A 19,615-nucleotide genomic window follows, 5' to 3' on the forward strand; every position below is an offset into this window, starting at 1 on the left:
TTTCATGGGTAGCAAAGCAGAGGAGTCATTCCACTGAGCTCCGATGTCGTTGCAAGAAGTTAGGAGGTGGTAGTCACGTCTGTAATACTTTGCCCCGTAATATAATGACTATCTGTGACTTTTCATGCTAATGATTCAAAATAGTTTTCACTTCTCAAAGACACTCAAGCTCAGGAGAGAACAATTATTCTCTTTATTAGCAGATAATACTTTTGCTACTTTAGAATTTCGACCTAGGAAGTTCTAGGTGGTTTTGTCTCAAGTTCATGACTTCCCACCTTATCCACTCAGTAAAAAGGACTCCCATGACTGCTTCTATCTCTTGCCTCAAGGTCTTGACTCACAGCTCTGTTCGCAATACTATGTGGACACATTTTTAGCTGTTTGCCGTGCACCGCGCTGGTGACCAATGCATCAGTCCAGCCAAGACCTACAGTCAGATTTACAGCGACTGAAACTGTGTGCGCGAAATTAGAGACAGAAACGGGGCGGGGATGGGGGGGGCGGGAAGTCAAGCGAGCACGTAATTTAATGTAAAAATACAATTATCTACCCTGTGCAAAACGTTGACTTGTGTAAGTGTCCTGCTGACGGTTTGGTAAGGCGTTTTTCCTGTGCTCCGTGTTTTCATACAGCTATACTTCATTTCCAGCAAGCAGCCATAATAATATGCTTATAATAAACAAATACACTTTGAAGGCTTAATTTAGCTGCTCTTCTAAAGCGTTTGAGTGGTATTTTCCAAGCAGGAAGCTATGACCCAAAAGATCCTTCAGATTCTGAAGAGGACTAAATGCAGTTTTGATAACAAGGCTCCAGATACATCTTACACGTAACCCTAGTTCAGTGGGATAAAAATATTTGAAAAGGGATGGAGACGTAGTGATCTTTGCAGATAAGAGCGTCCTCTCCAAAACTTAATTGTTTCTTTCTCTTTTGTGTGCCTTCAGTTGAAGTGCGGTAGGGAAATAGCATGCCTGGGCTTTACTTCTGGTTATCACGTGGGCGTTAGCGGCAGCACGTATCCCGATCTGTCTTTAAACAAGGGTAGGGTCTTCCATTAAATTTGCATTTCTTTGAGAATAAGCTATTGAGCCCCTCTTTGGAAACTCCCGAGTAGATTTGCTTTCAAATAACTCCACTGAACTGCTGTATACCGCAGCACTACCGGTTTTTCCACGTTCCGTGCGATCGCCTATATATCTTGCTGTAGTCCCTCGTCCGTAGATAAGAATGTCTGTGGTTTTGCTTAGCATATTTTTCTTCTTCATCTGTCGTAGACAGCAATCTGTACGTTCGGACACCAGTGTGGTGTAGTACATGCTGTATTTTCCTGAGGGTGACTGCTGGCCTTGAAAACACTCTAGGTGCCGTTACAAATCAGTTTCTACCAGCAGATACCAAGTGAAGTCTGCTGGTAAATATTGATTTGTGGGTTGTTTTGTTTTGTTTTGGTTTTGTTTTAATGAAAACCACAGTACACGCCAGTTAATTAGCAAAGGGAAAATAAGAGGGGATATATGTGTCCTTAGATTTTCCCATGTGATTGCAACGCAATTATCTGAGCTTGATGGAGCAGCTCTGTTAATTAAGGGCATCCTGCACCGCTGATCTTTATTGCCTATTTTGTACCCATTCCGCGTGTTGAATTTCCCATAATGATATTAAGGAATGTACATATCGGCATCGATACAGAATTCACTGGAGATTACTACCGTGGCTAGGGCGAGTTGTTATGCCCATAATTCAAGAGCAACTCTCCGAGCCAAGTTGCGTCCCCAGCTCTGCCTACACAAGTCTTACTGCTCCAAGGGGTGTTAATGAGTGCTAAGGGAAACATCTCAAGCTTTCATTTGTCTCGTGCTATCTTACGTTCACAATCTGCTGAAAGCGGAGCTCAACTTCAGCCGCTCCGCGGGATTCACGTGATAATCACCAGCATGGAAAGCCTGTGCTACAGCTTTACTCGTTTAACCTCAAGAAGACAGTAAGTCTGGTAAGGGAAAGGCTTAGTTAATGAAAACATGTCAAAAGGGTTAATAGCAGAAACCAGAGCACAGCATTTAAGATAAGGATGCTGTTTGCATGCTGGCAGATGGATGCACTTTGGTGGAAATACAATCATTTCTGTGAAGTTGGAGAATATTGCAGAATAGGCTTAGCAAAAGCAGAGAGAAGGAAAATTTTACTTTTCAAATCAAGTGTGATTGGTTTATGAAAAGGGTTCTGTCTTGCAGTTCCCTGAAATAGCAAAGCAATCCAAGATGTTTCTTCTAATACTTCAAACTGATGAGCCAGCGTCCCAAGCTGGCTAAAAGAGACTTCTCAAAGATCTGTGAGCTTGTGTTGTGGCCTGCCTACTTCAGGCTACGACGGATGCTTTCAGCGAGGAGCAGCTAGTGCAACAAGACTACAGGGAAACCCTGGAGGTCCCACTGGTGCTAGATCTGATACCAGACTGAACGTGTTGTTCCAGCACATAGAGCAAAGAGATAATCCACCACAAATCTGCCGCAAAGAGCATCAGCTGGCGAGTAGGCACCCGCTTAGTAATACAACAAGGGTAAAGAACCTTTGGCTTTCTGTGTACAGATTTCTGGGTTCCTTTCTGGATCCCACTTTTGAAAAGATCGAGTGATGCGAATACCACGAGACCATCTGCTCTGCGTTACTTCAAAGGGACAATTCCTTGTGACCTGAGCCTGTACGGCAGCTGGCTCTTCCCTTCCTTCTTGTTTAAGATCACTGAACGTTCATCACCCTGAAGATTTGTGTCTGCGCTTTAGATCGGGCTGGTTTAGCTCAGCGTGATCCAACAGGTTTTTTTCAAGCTTTGCCTCATAAAGTGACTTTGGAGCAGTTCTTTGAACATTCCAGAAAGTTTTTTAGTGGCCATATGGGTAGGACACAGATGATGGGATGCTCATACACTGTGTTCTCCATGCTGTTACGCTATCTATATGCTCCAAGTCATCAACAGCCTGGATCAAAACCAAGTAAATGAACAGTGAGCTCAGCGCCAATATATTACTCCTCTCTCTTAACTATTTTTGTAACAATTGCCCATTTTTCTTTTCTCCTCCACAGTCTTACGATAGGATTTTAAAATATCTGAGACCCTCTGCAAGACCTCCTGGCCAGCAGTGGTAAAGCAGGGTGCAAAGCAGACACAGCAGGCTCAGAAATTCAACTTTCTGTCTTTAATGGAAATAGAAAAGCTAGGAATTTTCTATCATGTCTACAATGTCCAAAGCTGAGCATATATTTAATGAATATAGTGAAGTGGGTGTTGGTCTCTTCTCCCAGGCAACTAGCGAAAGGACAGGAGGAAATGGCCTCAAGTTGCATCAGGGGAGGTTTAGGTTGGAGATTAGGAGAAACGTCTTCACCGAAAGAGTGGTCAGGCATTGGAACAGGCTGCCCAGAGAGGGGGTGGAGTCCCCATCCCTGGAGGTGTTCAAAAACCGTGTAGACGTGGCACTTGGGGACATGGTTTAGTAGGCATGGTGGTGGTGGGTTGATGGTTGGACTTGATGATCTTAGAGGTCTTTTCCAACCTTAACGACTCGATGATTCTATACACAGTAATATTTGTTTAATACTGGTCCATACCTACAAATAGTTGCTAGTAGAGAAGCCACAGTATTATTACCGTTATGAAATGTATAGGGTTCCCAGAGTATATTAGATGTCCTTGGATAGCTCGGTGGTTGTTTAGCTGTAAGGACCAATACTAACGGTTGGAGGATAAGAGCTATCCACCAAATCCTGACGTATCCACACGCAGTGTTTCGAACAATTGCTGCTACTAAACTCTCACTTCTAGACAAATCATATGTTATGGGTTTGAAATGCATCTAAGGGCACTTCCGTTTGGAAGGATCTAAGGAAGCGGTAACCTGCTGAGTAGTTCATGTGTGCTACGGTGTGTAAGGAATTCAAAAGAAGGTGAATAACTTCTTTTTTCAATTATTTTCATTATTTTCAGCCCCAACCTCTGCTCCCAAGGATTTGACAGTCATCACACGGGAGGGGAAGCCCCGGGCCGTCATTGTCAGCTGGCAGCCACCCTTGGAAGCCAATGGAAAAATTACTGGTAAACATTTACATTATCCTCCTGTGTTTTATTTTACTGTTCTGATCATTTGCTGCTTTCATTCCCTATTTTCTGTGGAAACGTATCTGGGGTTTTTTTCTAGAATGCTATTTGATCTGACGTTATTTTCTCTTACTTTTACCAGCCAACTTGGTCTGAGATTCAAGGCAACGTTAGGGATACTGCACAATCTAGAACTCGGGGGACGTAAATCTTTTCTTTTTCAATTCTAAGAGCAGTAATATAACTTAAAAAATGCAGCACTCTAAGCAAAGGTTTTATGGTACGTGCTGCTCAACGATAATTAGAAATGACTAATAATAAGTACTGTGTTTGGCGATAATGCAATACATAATATACATAATGATAGGTTGCTCGGTGGAGCACATAGTGGGAGAATTTATTGGTAGATATTTAACTTTACAATAACAATTTAAGGCAATGATGATCAGGAAAAAAACCCCTAATATTGACTGACAAGAACTGAACTTAATAGATGCTTCACAATGACAGATTTTATTTTCCAAAATACTGCATATAACCTTAGTGCCTAATTAAGAAATCCATTACAAACCTTTGATGTTAATTTAGTTTGAAAAATACAGTAGTTCTAGCTGAGATTTTGCATTTAAATGATCATTTTAGTCCGCTAATAGACATCTCGGAGGCATATAATTATTAGGAGAAATATTGTTCCTCTTCAAAAACATGCGCATTATGGTCATGTTGCATAAACAATCGGGTTAGACCACTCCTACAACATATTTTCACGGGGGAGAAAGTGTGCGTATGTCCCCATTACTGCTAGTAATCCCAGCAACACGCCGCTGAAGCACTGAGAAATATAAATGTAAGAGGAAGAACGCTTCAGAACGACGTCCCGTGTGAGCCATTAGCAGTGACGAGCCCCGGGTCAGATTTTAGCAGTTGTAACTCAACGGGGCTTCGCTGCCATCAGATGAGCTGTTGTGAGTTACACCAGGAAAGTATCCCACTTTATATTACCGATAAAATGAGGATGTATTTCCGTGTGGACATCGTCCGGCATTAATGATTCCTAGGTTAGACTTGCATAACTGTCTATAATTTCAGTCCACATTATCATCAGCACTTTACAATCCATGACCGTGTCCGAAAGGAGGATGTTTTGATGAAATGGCTGTTTACACTAACCTAATTTAGCCATTAGAGAGAAGAAATGATCTTTCTGATGGACAACACACCGCAGTGAGGGCTAATGGTCCTGAAACCCCAGAGACTAAAAGACAAAATAAGATAAAAGCTTTTCTGACTTCCAAGGCATTAAATGCCTCCGTGGTAGCAACTTTTGTAGAGTTTTTCCATCGGCAGCGGCACTCAGACCTGAGTCCAGACTGGGTCCCCTGACATCTGTGCACCAACTTCTTTCTTGCAGCGCTTGGTCGAAAAATGTCTCTCAGAGGGATTTTTTACTGCATGTGTGCTCAAATGTTCCTCGGACGTATCGAGCAGAGGAAACAATTCCTTGGGGAGAATAGAAACGTCCCTGCCAACCAAAGCCGCAACCAGAGCTCGCTCCTGCGGCTTCGCGCTTAAGGCCAGGCTTAGAGTGGGTTTTTTGCGTATGACTAATTAGCCAGGGAGCCTTTCAGGAAAAGAAATGAAGATATTTTCTAAGTTAGGCAGAGATTGGTGTTGCTAGACCTCTCAGCCTTGCTTACAGGCTTTTTTTCTTCATTTGCTGGCAAGGTAATTCCTACAAACTATTATTGTTTCCCAGCACCGGTTTTTCTACTCTCTAAGTTCTAAAACTTTCAAATTTTATTCAGTGCTAAGTAGTTACTGTAGTACTCTAAGTTAGCAAAATTCTGAGATTTTTTAATTCTACATTTAGTGAAGTGGGTGTTGGTCTTAGTGAGGTGGGTGTTGGTCTCTTCTCCCAAGTAACCAGCAAAAGGACAAGAGGAAATGGCCTCAAGTTGCGTCAGGGGAGGTTTAGATTGGAGATTAGGAGAAATGTCTTCACTGAAAGAAGAGAATTTAGGGATTCCAGAGAGGGGGTGGAGTCCCCATCCCTGGAGGTGTTCAGAAAATGTGTAGACGTGGCACTTGGGGACATGGTTCAGTAGACATGGTGGTGTTGGGTTGACGGTTGGACTCAATGATCTTAGAGGTCTTTTCCAACTTTAGATTCTATGATTCTTTTCCCCAAAAAAACTTTCCCCGATAGTTGCCTAGAAATATTGCATGGCTTCCGATAAGCACGCAGTATCTGATGTGTGTCATTAGTGTCCGTCAGTTTTATTTCAGTTCTGAAACACTAAAGACTTACATCATTTGGTTTGTGGCAGCTATCAGACGGAGTGCTGCACCTGAAATTGAGAAGTGGACTTGTGACAGACTTTGAATGTGTGCTACCTGTTTTTTATATTTGTGAAATCTGTATTTCTTACAGTGAATACTGTAATTGTGGGTTTGTTCTAAAAATAGACAAATGTGTATTTTCATAACGTTCCTTAAAGCTCTTTTGATTGGAGACCAGCCATCCCTGCTTTTCCAAAGAAACCCCTGATTTTTAAGAAATCTGAATTCTATATATATTTTGTAACAGAAGCATGTTTAAATTTGATTGCAGTACTAACTGAGAGACTGTGTTTATTCAGCGTACATCCTCTTCTATACTTTGGACAAGAACGCTCCGATTGATGACTGGATTATGGAGTCCATCAGCGGTGACCGGCTCACCCACCAGATCATGGACCTCAACCTGGACACCGTCTACTACTTCAGAATCCAAGCTCGCAACGCCAAGGGAGTGGGACCCCTGTCCGATCCTGTTTTTTTCCGGACGCTGAAAGGTTTGGATCTGTGTCATCTGGATATTAATGATACATAGAATTTTCTAATGCCTCCGTGGGAGTTTTGCAATTAATTCCGTGTCAGCCAGAAGAGATCCTACTACTTGAAACTCTTACTGAGAGATAAAAGCAAAATGCTACATGCAGTAGTTGACAAAAGTAAACCACATAATGAGGCAGTAACTATATTTTTAAATTCAATCAACTGAGGGAAAGCACTGACACCACCTAACTTTCTGCCATCAATACTAAAGCTAATTGGATTTGACTGGATTTCTCTAGGGAGGTCCTTTTTCATTTTGGATCCTCCGGTGACGATAGGAACCTGTAATGACTCACTCCTATCAACAGAGTAGGCATGCAAAATTCTGATTAAAAAAATCTCAGCAAATTGAGATGGCAGTTTGACTTTGCGTGGGGAAAGTTGTTCTAGATGTGTTTCAGTACCTGTTATTAATAAACTAATTAATAGCTGACCCCTCGCCTTTAGTGACCAGTGAGAAGCAGCAGGAAAAACAGGGGCACTATTTTTTTTTATTTTTTTTTTTGGCTGGTATTTCAGCACCAATGTGTGTATGAGAGCAAAAGACTGCACTTGTATCATACTCAATTTCAAATTAACATCGAGAGATACTCTTCTCTTCCCCGCTGCCTGTCTGTGTGAAGCCCTGACATGATCTACCCAGAAATTATTAGTTATGAAGATGTAAGCAATATTACCGTGAGTGGGAAGCAGGCTGCTTGCCGCAGCTCCGCTCCTTCTATTTTAACTGTCAGTCATTCATTTGCACAAAGGTACGAAATTCCTTTTAAGACAGACGTGTAATTAATGAAAAACTCAAATTGCCATAAACAGCAAACCTGTTCCAGGCAAGAAGCATGGCATCTGAGAGAGCACGTTATTGCTGTGTCTTCTCTAGAGAAAAATCCAGGGATTTGTATATTGAAATAACGTCGTGGCAGAAGGTAATTGAAACTGGACGCAGGCTGGGCCTGAGAAGTCACGACTGGAGGGAAATTAGGGAAATTCAGACTGAAACCTGTGCCTGAGAGGAGTTAACATTCACACTCCAGCCTCTTTTTAATCAATGATAAGTGACTTCATTTAACGCGAGCTGTACAAAAGCCAAGCAAAACGGCTGCGGAGAAGGGGCGACGCGCCATCCCCGCCTCGGTGCCTCATAGAGAGCTCGTATTTGAGTTTGTCTTTTGGCAAACCTTCACCTGAACAGCAAATTCCCTTTTTCTGCTGTCTCGGAGGGAGGGAGGGAAGGGAAACTCCGTTTTTGGCCGTTGAGGAAGGGTTTCAATGAAGGAGCCAGCGTCCTGGCGGAGAGCTCGCCCTTTCTGTTTCACTGGCACCAGTGTCTCGAAACCACTGGGAGAGAAAAGCCCCATACAACAGTTTTCATGAATTAGCAAGAGTCAGGGAAAAAAAGAAAAGGGGAAAAAAAAAAAAAGAAAAATTATATCAATTTGTTCTGAGCTTATCACCGCCTGCCCAGGTTTGCGGGACTTACTTGTCCAAGTCATGTTTCACTTTGAATGAATTATTGGTAAGATCCTGATTATTCATTCTCCGCTGCCGTGAAACGTGAAGAGATAGAACTTTGCGGGTGCTTCATCTCTATCAAGAGGACGGTGCCAACTTAATTTCATGCTTACAAGTTGTGCCAAGCAGAAGTCGTCTATTAGACTGAGTTTAAAATGAGTCAAGGCATCAAAATATAATAACCACAGACTAATGAGATATGAAAAGATATAGAGACCCAGATATCTAACTAAACCAAAAGATTAATGCACTTGATATCACCTACTTTGTAATGTTTACACAAAGTACCATAAAACTCATTTGGGAAATGAATTCTAGATCAGACAGCATCAACAGATACCAAAAAGATGAATTTATACATTTGTTACATCTTGTAATAGCCTACAAGGAGTATGTTTAATACCCTGCCATGAATACTTAATGATATCCACCCTAAATATGTCATGTTCAATAATAGTCAACTGGGGTTTTGACAAATCTATCCCTACATTGGAGGTGAAAAGACTTTCTGAAGTCTTGAGTGCATCCTGAATTATGCAAAAATGTTGGTTTCCTGCCCTTAATGATTATTAACAGAAGACGTGTATGTGCCATATGGTAATGTGCGCTCTGATGGCAAATCTCTGTCCTGATCAGAGGGAGTTTAGACCACGAGGAACTAAACGAGCGTCAAAGACCCACTAAGTCACCCCCCCGTCTCGTTTCATATATTATAGCACGTAAAGCTCCTCCAAGGAAAGCAAGCCGTTACTTGGGTTGTAATTGCCGTGTGAGTATTTGGTAGTGACTTTCCTTTACTAATGAAAACGTAGTGATCTGTGCGGAAGAGGTATGTTTAGTAGTAAATAACGCTACCACGGAGCAATGAGTTTATATTCTTCCACCTCAGCTCCGCTGATGATAATATACAGGCAAACGGGTAAATCCTTAGCTTATGTAAATTGTCGTTACACTGTGAACCTCAAATCAATCTATGACAGTTTACATCAGTCGAGGATCTGCTTTTATTTTGTGCTTCGGCTGGTTAAATTTGTCACTTAGAGCGTGAAGAATCTGATACACGCTTTCTTAGGGACCTGGAATAGAAGGATAAAATGCGATTAACCATCCCACTTCTTTTTTGTTACATAATTGGGGCCAAAATTTGAGGTCGTTACTAGGATTTTTCTTACTCCGTACTGAGTCTGGATGACTTTAGTAAATATTATGTATACATATATACGTATATATGGAAGAGAAGCAGGGAACGCCCAAATAGCATGTGCATTTTGCAGCCTTGCGCGGGCTATTGTCATGGATTTCCCCTGAAGTTAAATTCCACCTCTTGATGTTACATTACTTTGATGGCATATAAATTTTCAGAAATTCGTTAGGTCGCAGAAGTAAACACATCGTCTGAAATTTATTTGCAACTGCCCACTGAAGCGTGACAACTAAAGAGCGAATGAGTGAGGCGGTGACAGACAGGAAGGAGGATTTCCTTGATCTTTTCAATAACTTGGCAGTGATTTTTTTTTTTTTCCCCCCAATCGATTACAGAAACAAGCAAATCTCAGAACTGCCGTTATTTAACGTCCTTATGCTTTCTTCTGCTCAACCGTACCTATTCTGGATTTCAGCCAGCATTTACAAACAGACCTTCTTCACCATGAGGGTGGGGAGGCCCTGGCACAGGTTGCCCAGAGAAGCTGTGGCTGCCCCTGGCTCCCTGGCAGTGGTCAAGGCCAGGTTGGATGGGGCTTTGGGCAACCTGGGCTAGTGGAGGGGGTCCCTGCCCATGGCAGGGGTGGGACTGGATGATCTTTAAGGTCCCTTCCAACCCAAACCATTCTAGGATTCTATGAGTCTTTGCGTCCTGAACTCCTTTAATTACAGAAAATTAAAGAGTGGTATTCTGCTTATCAGAATCACACGAAACATTCCATCAGTACGTATAAACTGGAAAAAAAAATTGCCTGTTGATGCACCTATAGACATCAAGCATGAATAAAACACTGGATCAGAGGTGTTTTTCAAGGGATGAGTGGAAAGGGGGAGAGAGAGGGAGGACGAGGTCGTGGGCTGAGCTTCAGTACACTCTCAGATATCCCCATCGTGCTACGCTCAGCAAGGAAAACACGTCGCCAGCTTAAAAGTTGCCACTGCACACCATTTCCAAAAGAGCCCCGAAACGGCGGAGGATGCCGATCCCCCCCCGCCTTTGGCAGGGATGATGTGGGGCAGCATTTCTAGCACCGCAGTGCCCTCTAATGCTGCCTCGGCGGCGTGGTTCAGCAGCGCAGCCCGGTTCATAACCGGCACCAAACGTGAACCCCGCCCCCCCCCCGCTCCCTGCCAGGAGCAGATATCGCCCACCCGGGCTGCGACGTTTCATGGCACTGGAGATGTCACGGGTTTCGCCTCCTCCGGCGGCCCAGAGAAGGCGGCAAATGCCGAGCGGTGCCAGGGCAGCGTCTTAGTGGCATCGGCGCTCGGACGGAGGTAACTGCAGTCATGAGCGAGGTGTCGTGATATCATGAATGTGTTTGTCCTAAGGGAAAGGTGATAACCCACGTACGGCTCAGCGGGGAAGCGCGGGCTCACAGGTTTTTCTAGCAAGTTTGAGGCAATAGGTTTCACGTACCCCTCTTTTTTCTCTGCATCCATGGGAAAAAAAATCTGAGAGGGAACAAAAAAAAATAAAAATTAAGGGTTCGGGGGTTATCGAAGGAGCCGTTCCCCCTCTGCTGCAAGCGCGGAGCTCCGAGACGTGTCTGTAAACGTGAATTACTGCGCCTCCGTTTGTTCCTAGCATGATGCCATGATCCGGAGGAGGTTTTGTAGTGATTTTAGTAGCCAGGGGAGCAGCATGCTCTGCACCTGCAGGCAGTGGTTATTTGACTTCCAGATTGATGTGCCAAATCACTTCTTTTTCCCCCAATTTCCTGTACTTAAGATTCTTGCATAATTTATTAAGCAGAGGACTGGTTAATGCTCCACAATGGTAGCTACTTATGAATCCGAGGAAAGTTTAATTCCCTCAGCCATATCATAAATAGTCAGAAGTTGTAGCTGTGCAGGAAAGCTTTTAATATATCTATTGAATTTTGAAGTCTTGTCTGGTGCACTTCAGATCACGCTATCTTTTATGGTTATTATGCAAAAACATGTAAATAGTTTAAAACCCCTTTGTAAAAACCTGAAACAATGATAATATAAGTCAGCCTGAGCTTTCAACTTGTAGGTGATTTGACTGTAATTATTCAAAGAAGCAGTGTCTCTCTTTCTCGTTCCCTTCTTGCTTAATTAAACTCCCCAGATCATATTGAAATAGAACAAGAGAATGAAAAAATGCTGCAGTAACGGTTTCGCATCGGGAAGAATTTGGTGAAAAGATCTGATATAAGGCATGGTTCAACCTGTGTTCCGAGTTTGAGGAGCGTCTGGACGATGCTCTTGGCCATATGGTTTAGTTTTAGGTAGTCCCGCGAGGAGCGGGGAGTTGGACTCGACGATCCTTCCGTGTCCCTTCCAACTCGAGGTACGCTGTGATTCTATGAGTCTGTGTTTGTCCTCTCAGTTCTCCAGGATCTCTCTGGGGGAAAAAAAAAAAAAAAAGGGAACGGTAAAACTCACCCTGTCCGTCTGCACCACCTGCCCCCCGGGGCGGGACGGCAGCACCGCGCTGCGCCAACCTTCTAACGCAATAGTTGATGTCATGTGTCGTCTTGCCTGCGAGGAGCTGTCGGCATCTAATGACATTGTCTCTTTCTTGCAGTCGAACACCCTGACAAAATGGCTAACGACCAAGGTACGGTGCCCTCAATCTGTCGCCTTTTCTGCCGGAGCCTTGAGGCGGGGGGGGGGAGAACGCGCCGGGGAGGGGGCCGCGCTCTTCACCTGGGCTGCACACCTGATGAGGCAGACGCTGGCGCGATAATTAATCTTGTTAATGAAGTTCTGCTCGGCTGAGTCTGCTGCTTTGATGGGGAAGATGTAAATTTTCGGGAGAGGAAATTGTTTTGTCTCTTTTCTGAAGGACCAATTAAAATGTCAAGCTTCTTTGTATGAAATAAATTTTTAGTCTCTCTGCTGCACTTCTGAATAATTCACATTAAGTATAATTAAGCTCAGCATAATTTCCAGGCTCCTCTTGCACCCTTTCGTGGGTTATAGATGAAAGTTCAAAAGCCTCACGGTAAGAAATCATAAATAATCTTTTCTCTCAAAACAGCAGCTCCTGTTTAATAATAGCAAAGTTTAGTCAACTTTTCAAGGCATTATCATTACATTTTCCAAATAGGAATATATGTCTGATTAGTCAGAGTTCCTCTGCTCCGATCTCAACTACTTGTGAAGTCTGTTGCTAGGATATTTTTTTTTAATTTTTTTTTTTTTTTTTTTTACTTTAGACCTATTCATTCCTACGTATTTCTTTCAATTACAGCAAGAACGTTGTACATTTATGTGACATCTGCCCAAGAAAACAGTCACGGTGACATTTGGAACGCTCAGACCTGATCTTGGGAGGTTTATTTGGATTTGAACTCTCACTTCACACTAGTTTAAAAGGCAAAGCGAGGTGTAAACCTCAAATCCCTGGCTTCAGTTAACAGCTACTGTCTTAGCCCAATTTAGTGAGTTAACCTGCAGTAGATCATTCCTAGGGAAGGCAAGAAAGCATTATGTAGAAGATCAAAGTCAACTTTAGGCCCCTTCGTAGGTTTTACTGCAACCTGGAGCATCCCTGGAGGTTACACAGAGCGTTTGGTCAGGCATTGGAACAGGCTGCCCAGAGAGGGGGTGGAGTCCCCATCCCTGGAGGTGTTCAAAAAAGGTGTAGACGTGGCACTTGGGGACATGGTTTAGTAGGCATGGTGGTGCTGGGTTGATGGTTGGACTTGATGATCTTAGAGGTCTTTTCCAACCTTAACGACTCGATGATTCTATATTTCTTCACTAGGACTTTTGCCTCGTACCAGATACCACGTATAGTCTCACGGCGAGAGAGACCCGCTCTCGGCCAGTTTTGGAAATTCACCCTCTGATTTCAGCGTATGAAAGAAGTAGAAGTTAAACAAATTATAAAATTAAAAACTGTTTGGCTCAGTACGATTTTTTGCACCACAGCGCACACAAATTGAAAATGTCAGGTTTGAACAGCTAAAAACTGGTTTTAAAGGGTAAAAGTATTAGGTTACAAAGAAGCCTGAATGTGAATTGTCAGTATATTTTTTTCTCGAATTTGCATTTAAAACGTTTTTTCAGGCAGGTTTGGAAAACCTAGGAGAGGTTTCTGTACAAGGTAAGCAGGACTGAAAAAAATGTTTTCAAAAAAAGTAAGGCTGGATGGAAAGTAGAGTTTGTGGTTTAGTTCTTCACCGAGCGCGTTGCTCCGTTCCAGCAGAACTGTACGGTTGGCGTAGCCATGCTGTAATGCTATTTAACGGACACCAAACTCGCTACGGTTTGGTACGGTGGGGTTTATTGGTTTGGTTTGAGTCGAAAAATCTTAGAAAAATGAGATGAGGTTAGCGTGTCTTTAGCAGACAGCAGGTATGCACAGCATGAGTTGAAGACACGAATACTGTCTTTTCCCTGGGTAGTTGAAGGACACTGCATTTTTGTTCTTTAGAGCTGTAGTAAATAAGGAGGAGAGATTCTCAGCCTTTTATTATATCTTCCATAGGCCTGCTGATATCTGAATTCAGTTTCCATTTTTACATGACCTCAATGCTAAATTCTCATAAGACAAAGTCTGAGGTCTTCACTTGCATTTCCTCGGTCGTCAGGCAACTCTGTTCAAGACAAGTCGACGGGGCCAGGTCTCGCTGTAACTATACTCCGAGCAGAAGCAGTAAGACAAAGTCAAAGTTTCTAAAAGTTCGTTTGCCTTAGAAATCATCAAAGCTAATTGTTTAATCATGCCGAACCAATGTGCTTATTGAAGTCAGTGGGAGCCTTTTAAATTACTCTGTGCTTTGGACAAGTCCCTGAGGGCCATCTCTGCCACAAATGCAATTCTTATTGAGTGACATGAATTAACTCTGGTAGGTCATCTGTCTCTAAGGTCAGCTCGTGGTTCCTGTGTTCAGGAAGGAAAATCCATTTACGTGGCAGCAAAGCACTGTTGTAGGGTGAGGGACGTGCATGAGTGTTTGAGCAGAGACACCGAGGCTTCAGAGCATGAGGTGGTAGAGCTTTGAAGATCCCAGATGTGGGATCTGCTGGAAGGGACGGTAGAACTGCTGCCATCCTTGGGTGCAAAAAAGGAGATGGGGAGGAGAGTAGAGTTTAGGGAGAACTTCTAAGGTTTCTTGGTCAGGGCAAATGTGCTCCCTGGGAGAGCAGAGACCAGCCGGTGCAAGAAGGGGCTACCAGTGAGAAGAGGAAGGAGGCAGGAGATTCCTCACCTCCATTACTTCCTTCTGCCCACGAGCGACGGACAGAGTTGAGCCCAGCCCGTCCCTTCTCAGCTTTGGTTGGCAGAAATCCTGTTGAGGAAACGCAAATAATGTTCCCAGGGTGCTGAGGCTGTTACCCAAAGGGCAGAGAGAGGAGCGTTGGCATCTGGAGAACCAAACCACACGTTTCCCGGGAGTGTCCTGAGATCTGAAGTGGGTGCCAAGCCCGTAAATGTGTTGGCTTCCTTTCAGATTTTTATTTTGCCCGTATGCAACTGGTAGAGCAGGGCATACGCAAAGGTAATAAAAATGGCATTATAAAAGCAAGAATAAAGTTACAGTTTCAGGTGCTCACGAGAGAATTTTTGTCACAAACCTTATGTCTGTGGTTCAGGGCCAGCTGCTCGCAGATGAGCTGTGGTAGAGGCTTCCCGGAATCTAAAAACCTCTATTTATGGTTTTCATCTGAAATATATATAGGGGCAAACTGGGCAAAGAAGAGATTAATTCATTGTGGTTTATCTTGGCCCAGTTTTTGTTTGATAAAATAATATTACCTTTTTTTAGGCCGTATTTTGCCAATATAGGACTTGTCAACAGTTCTGCGTTGCCATCGGAATTAGATCTCTGCAAGAGCAAAAAGAGCCAATTTCTGCCTTTGAACTAGAAATGTTTTATAAAATCCCCTGTAAATTTGGGTAGAAGGAAACCTGGACCATTTTCACCAAATGTTTCTCCTTATCTTAGGAAATTTCAATAGGTTTTGATTGTCCAATTGTTTTCTGAAAACATACCTCCTGTGAAATGGGTCATACAAACGACCTAGATAAATTCATATATCACTATGGAAAGCTCTTACATGTGGAATACAGGTAGGATTTATTATTTTTAATATGACATCACTCTTTTTTAAACCATAATCTGGATATTTACAGCTTCAGATCTAATATTTGCTACCATGGGGAGGCCAGTGGGATGTCTCCTGTTCCCCATGCCCAGAACTGGGCCAGTGACCATACCCAGGCTCCACAGAAAGCCCCTGGAGATCATTCATGACAGACACCCACAGCTTTTATTTCCAAATCCCGAGGAAAACGGTGGTCTGCCTTGTTTCGCATCCAGTCCGGAAGCACGCGGAAGGGTTTCCAAGTGATGCTGGGTGACTTTGCCTCTCCTGAACAGGGAACGAACGCTGGGTTGCTCGACCGCACACCTTGTCTTTTACACCTCGGTGCTCTGCATCTCGTGAGTTCACGTCGCACCACTCGTTTCGGCTTTCAGAGCAAGAAGGTTTGAAGCACGGCGTAGTCATGCCTGAAATTTGGCTTTCTGCGGTTCAGCCTTTGCCACGTTGGCATCTTGCAGGCGTGTTGCTGTTTGCCCATTTGAAACCTTTCTGCATACGCCTTCCTGCGTGAAAACGGCTGCCGGTGCATCTACAGCCTGATATCAGCCCCAAAACAGTCACGTCATCTCATAGTGTGACTGCAGAAGGCATCGAGTTTGCCTCTTTTTTTTTTTCTGTTGACGCTTTTGATGGTACCAGGCTTGCGGTTCTGAAGCTATTTTGCAAACTCGGAGCGTAGCAGCAGTGAAAGGATGAGCAGTTCAGGTCTTTTTTCAAAGAGCTGCTTCCTAAACAAATAATGCAGTGGTCTGTAACATTCTTTGCTAGAGAAAAGAAGTAAGAAGTATCCCATTTATCAGAATAACCCCTTCTGGGGAAAAAAAAAAAAAAAAAGAAGCCTTTTAAACTGTGTCATCTGGCTATGTTTACCAAGCAGATGTAGGAACTCTTTTCTTAAGGTCTAGGAAATAGAAAGCATCTCATAAGAGAAGGCATGCTTGAAATTTTAAGAAGAAGGGTAATTCCTGAATATTGGTTGTCTTTCCTGCTACGTTGAGACGTAGTTGAGACAACTACCTGCGGATGCACTGAAAAAGAAGGACTAGAAAGTCAATAGGTGATGTGGAACCTGTTCACCCAATCTTGTATTTCTGCCCCCAGCCCCAGCATCTTTCCAAGAAATCTGGCAGTTTTTATTTGCTTATAAGCGAATTTGCAAACACCCCTGTCTCGGCTGAGCTCTTCAGCTGTCACCAGGACAATGTGGGTATCTTCTCCTTCATTATCAGGTCCTGACCATAGATGGGAAGAAGACACAAGTCCTCATACTCCGGCTTGTTGAAATGCCGACGGATGCAGAACCTCAGTGGTGAAAGCTAATCCTGTATGACTCAACGCCTGACGAATAGCGTGGTCAATGGGGAGAGGCGGGTACCTTCAAAAACCAGCTTTTCCCATCCAATATAAGCAGGTTCAGTCGTGTTTGTGAGGTTTCCTTCTCTCATCACTGACCAAAGAGGGAGGTTGTGAATGGCCATGCATGGGGAGATGGATCCTCACGTTGGTGCTCTCCGAGGTCAGTGTGTGACCCACCGCTCCTCCTCGCAGCTGGGTGTGCCCGTACGCGATGTGGCCGCACAGCATTACCCGTCGCGGGCCGAACTGGTGTCCGTCTTCCAGGATGAAGAGCAACCTCTGAAGCAATACCGAAGGGCATAACATATATTATTCAACCTTTCTCTCTTCTGCCTTGTATTTCTACCTTCCCAGAAGATGATACCAAATTGGAACAGGGTGCTAGGGGGATGTTTTTGTTTTTCTGGGCAGAAGCTCCCATTGCCCCTTTCTTTTCAGCCATCCTCCTTACTCTGCTACATCTGAGCGTCCTTATTCCACCAGGTTTCTAGGAGGGCTGAAGGAGGTTTCTAGGAGGTTTCTAGCTAGAGCTGCCCCCTCAAAGGCAACTTGCTATCTTCTGCTCTGTCCTGGAGCAGGTTTCCAAGTGCTCAGCACCGCAACTACCTTAACACAGCGAGCTCGGCTTTTCCGTGGGAACAGAAGAGCAGCGTTTCTGATGGCATGGTATGCCTGACAGCTCGTGTTGGCTGAGCGCGCCAATGACTTAGTTTCCATGCTTGGACCTCCCTGGGGGACACCCGTGGGGCAGGAAATATCCCTTACAGCCTCTGCTTTTACGCGTGAGAATATTGCTCAGCTTATTGTCTCCATATTTTGGACTATTTAAGGGAAAATACAGCAACAGTGGTAGCGCAGGGCCGTGTCTGGTTCAAGGCAACCAGACGATACAACAGCGTGGTCGTTCCCTCTCCAGCTCAGGTAGTTGGCTTGCAGTGAGCATTTTGCAAGGAGAGAGCAACACAGCTCCGTTCCCTCAACATCTCCCGATGGATGCCCGTGCCATGTGGGGAATACCTCAAGTTTGCAAATAAGGAAACTGCCAGCATAAAACATGAAAAAAAAAAAAGAGAGAGATTTACAGCAAAATGACAATGGATTTTTTTGGCCGGTTTCCAAGTGCTGGAGACCTGAGAGGATGAAGAACTGTTGCTGTCAGAGACAACTTGAAGTTTTTTTGCCTTGACAAGACCAAGTGGAAATGTTTATTTCATAGAATGGCACCTGAGAAACAGCTGTGGGAAAAGGATAAGCTTTTTCAGAGAAAGACTCGAGATACTGAAACATTTGAAAGACAGACCTGAGGGAAAACAAGTTAAACAGAGACTTGAGAGGTGAGAAATGGTATGGAGGTTGTTCATCTCGATGCAGGTTTTGCTGCCTCTGAAAGTATGTTACAACCTTGAATAGAACTCATTAAAAAAGTGGGAAAATCAAGTTCCATTAAAACCTCCATTAAAAAGGCAGTTCTCAAAGAAACAGCTGATTAGTCAAGATGGTATAATGATTTGTTCCAAAAGATGGAGTACTACAGAAGAAAAAAGAGCCACTGGAAACTGGTGGAAGTTGAAGAGAGAGTCTATTGTCTGACCCCCAAAAAAAACCCCAAATGAGATCTGGAGTTATCTGTTGAGTAATGTTCACCTTGGACGTGACTTTCTGGCCGATGCCGAGGGTTTACATCTAAACTAGTGGGACAGGAGGTTTGTACTTGTCTTCTATAAGACGAGAAACCCACCGGTGGATTTGGGAAGGAGGTGGAGAGCGACAGCAATAGTGAATACAGTGCGAACAGGCGAGTGCAGTGTAGATATTTAAGATGAAGTTTAGATAGAAGCACGCAGATTAACTTCCTTTTGAAGATGAAGATGAAATAGAAGCACGCAGATTAACTTCTTTTTAAAATTAGATTATTATAAAGGTACTCAAAACCTGAGGCCTTGAAACTAAGTGAAGCAATAGCCTCCAAGTAGCAATGCTCCTGCAGATCGTTTGAGGTTTTTTTAAAGGGAAATATATCCAAAACTGTTGCGGAGTGAAAGCCAGAGGTAGAAATGATTCGGGGAGGTGTGTTGCCTTGGAACGGAGCATGGATAATCCTTAGGGGTTTAAGCCCTGCCTACCCTTTCACCTGTTAAAACTTAGAGTGCATCAGAGGTGGCCTCTCTGGGTGCCAGTCACCGTATTAGAGCCAGAAACGAAACGGGCAGCTGTTCACACAAGTATTTTTACAACGAAAATGTCACGTATAATGCCTTGAAAAGTGCTCGTGTTAATTAAAAAAGTACTAAACTTCAGAGTCGGGCAGGCAGGGTTAGTTTTTTGAAGTCTGCAATATCCTGACTACATTTTTTCCAATGTGTTAGGCTCCCGCTAAGATGTTTCAGTGTGGGCTAAATATAAAAAATAGTAACATTTAGCAATCTCCCATGGAGTTACCCGGCTTCCCAAGCACAGTATAACCCCAGGGTCACAACGTATTTG

General features: G+C 43.6%; 1 protein-coding gene across 1 annotated transcript in view; it reads left to right on the forward strand.

Annotated features, from left to right (window-relative positions):
- Window positions 1-19,615, forward strand: part of DCC (DCC netrin 1 receptor) — a 364,131-nt gene that overhangs the window by 299,668 nt on the left and 44,848 nt on the right. Inside the window, exons 18-20 of the mRNA XM_075740931.1 lie at window positions 3,989-4,096; window positions 6,739-6,933; window positions 12,243-12,275. Of these exons, the coding sequence (XP_075597046.1) occupies window positions 3,989-4,096; window positions 6,739-6,933; window positions 12,243-12,275 (336 nt within the window). The remainder of the gene's footprint in view (window positions 1-3,988; window positions 4,097-6,738; window positions 6,934-12,242; window positions 12,276-19,615) is intronic.

This window comes from Balearica regulorum, chromosome Z, assembly GCF_011004875.1.
Source record: "Balearica regulorum gibbericeps isolate bBalReg1 chromosome Z, bBalReg1.pri, whole genome shotgun sequence".
NCBI lineage: Eukaryota > Metazoa > Chordata > Aves > Gruiformes > Gruidae > Balearica > Balearica regulorum.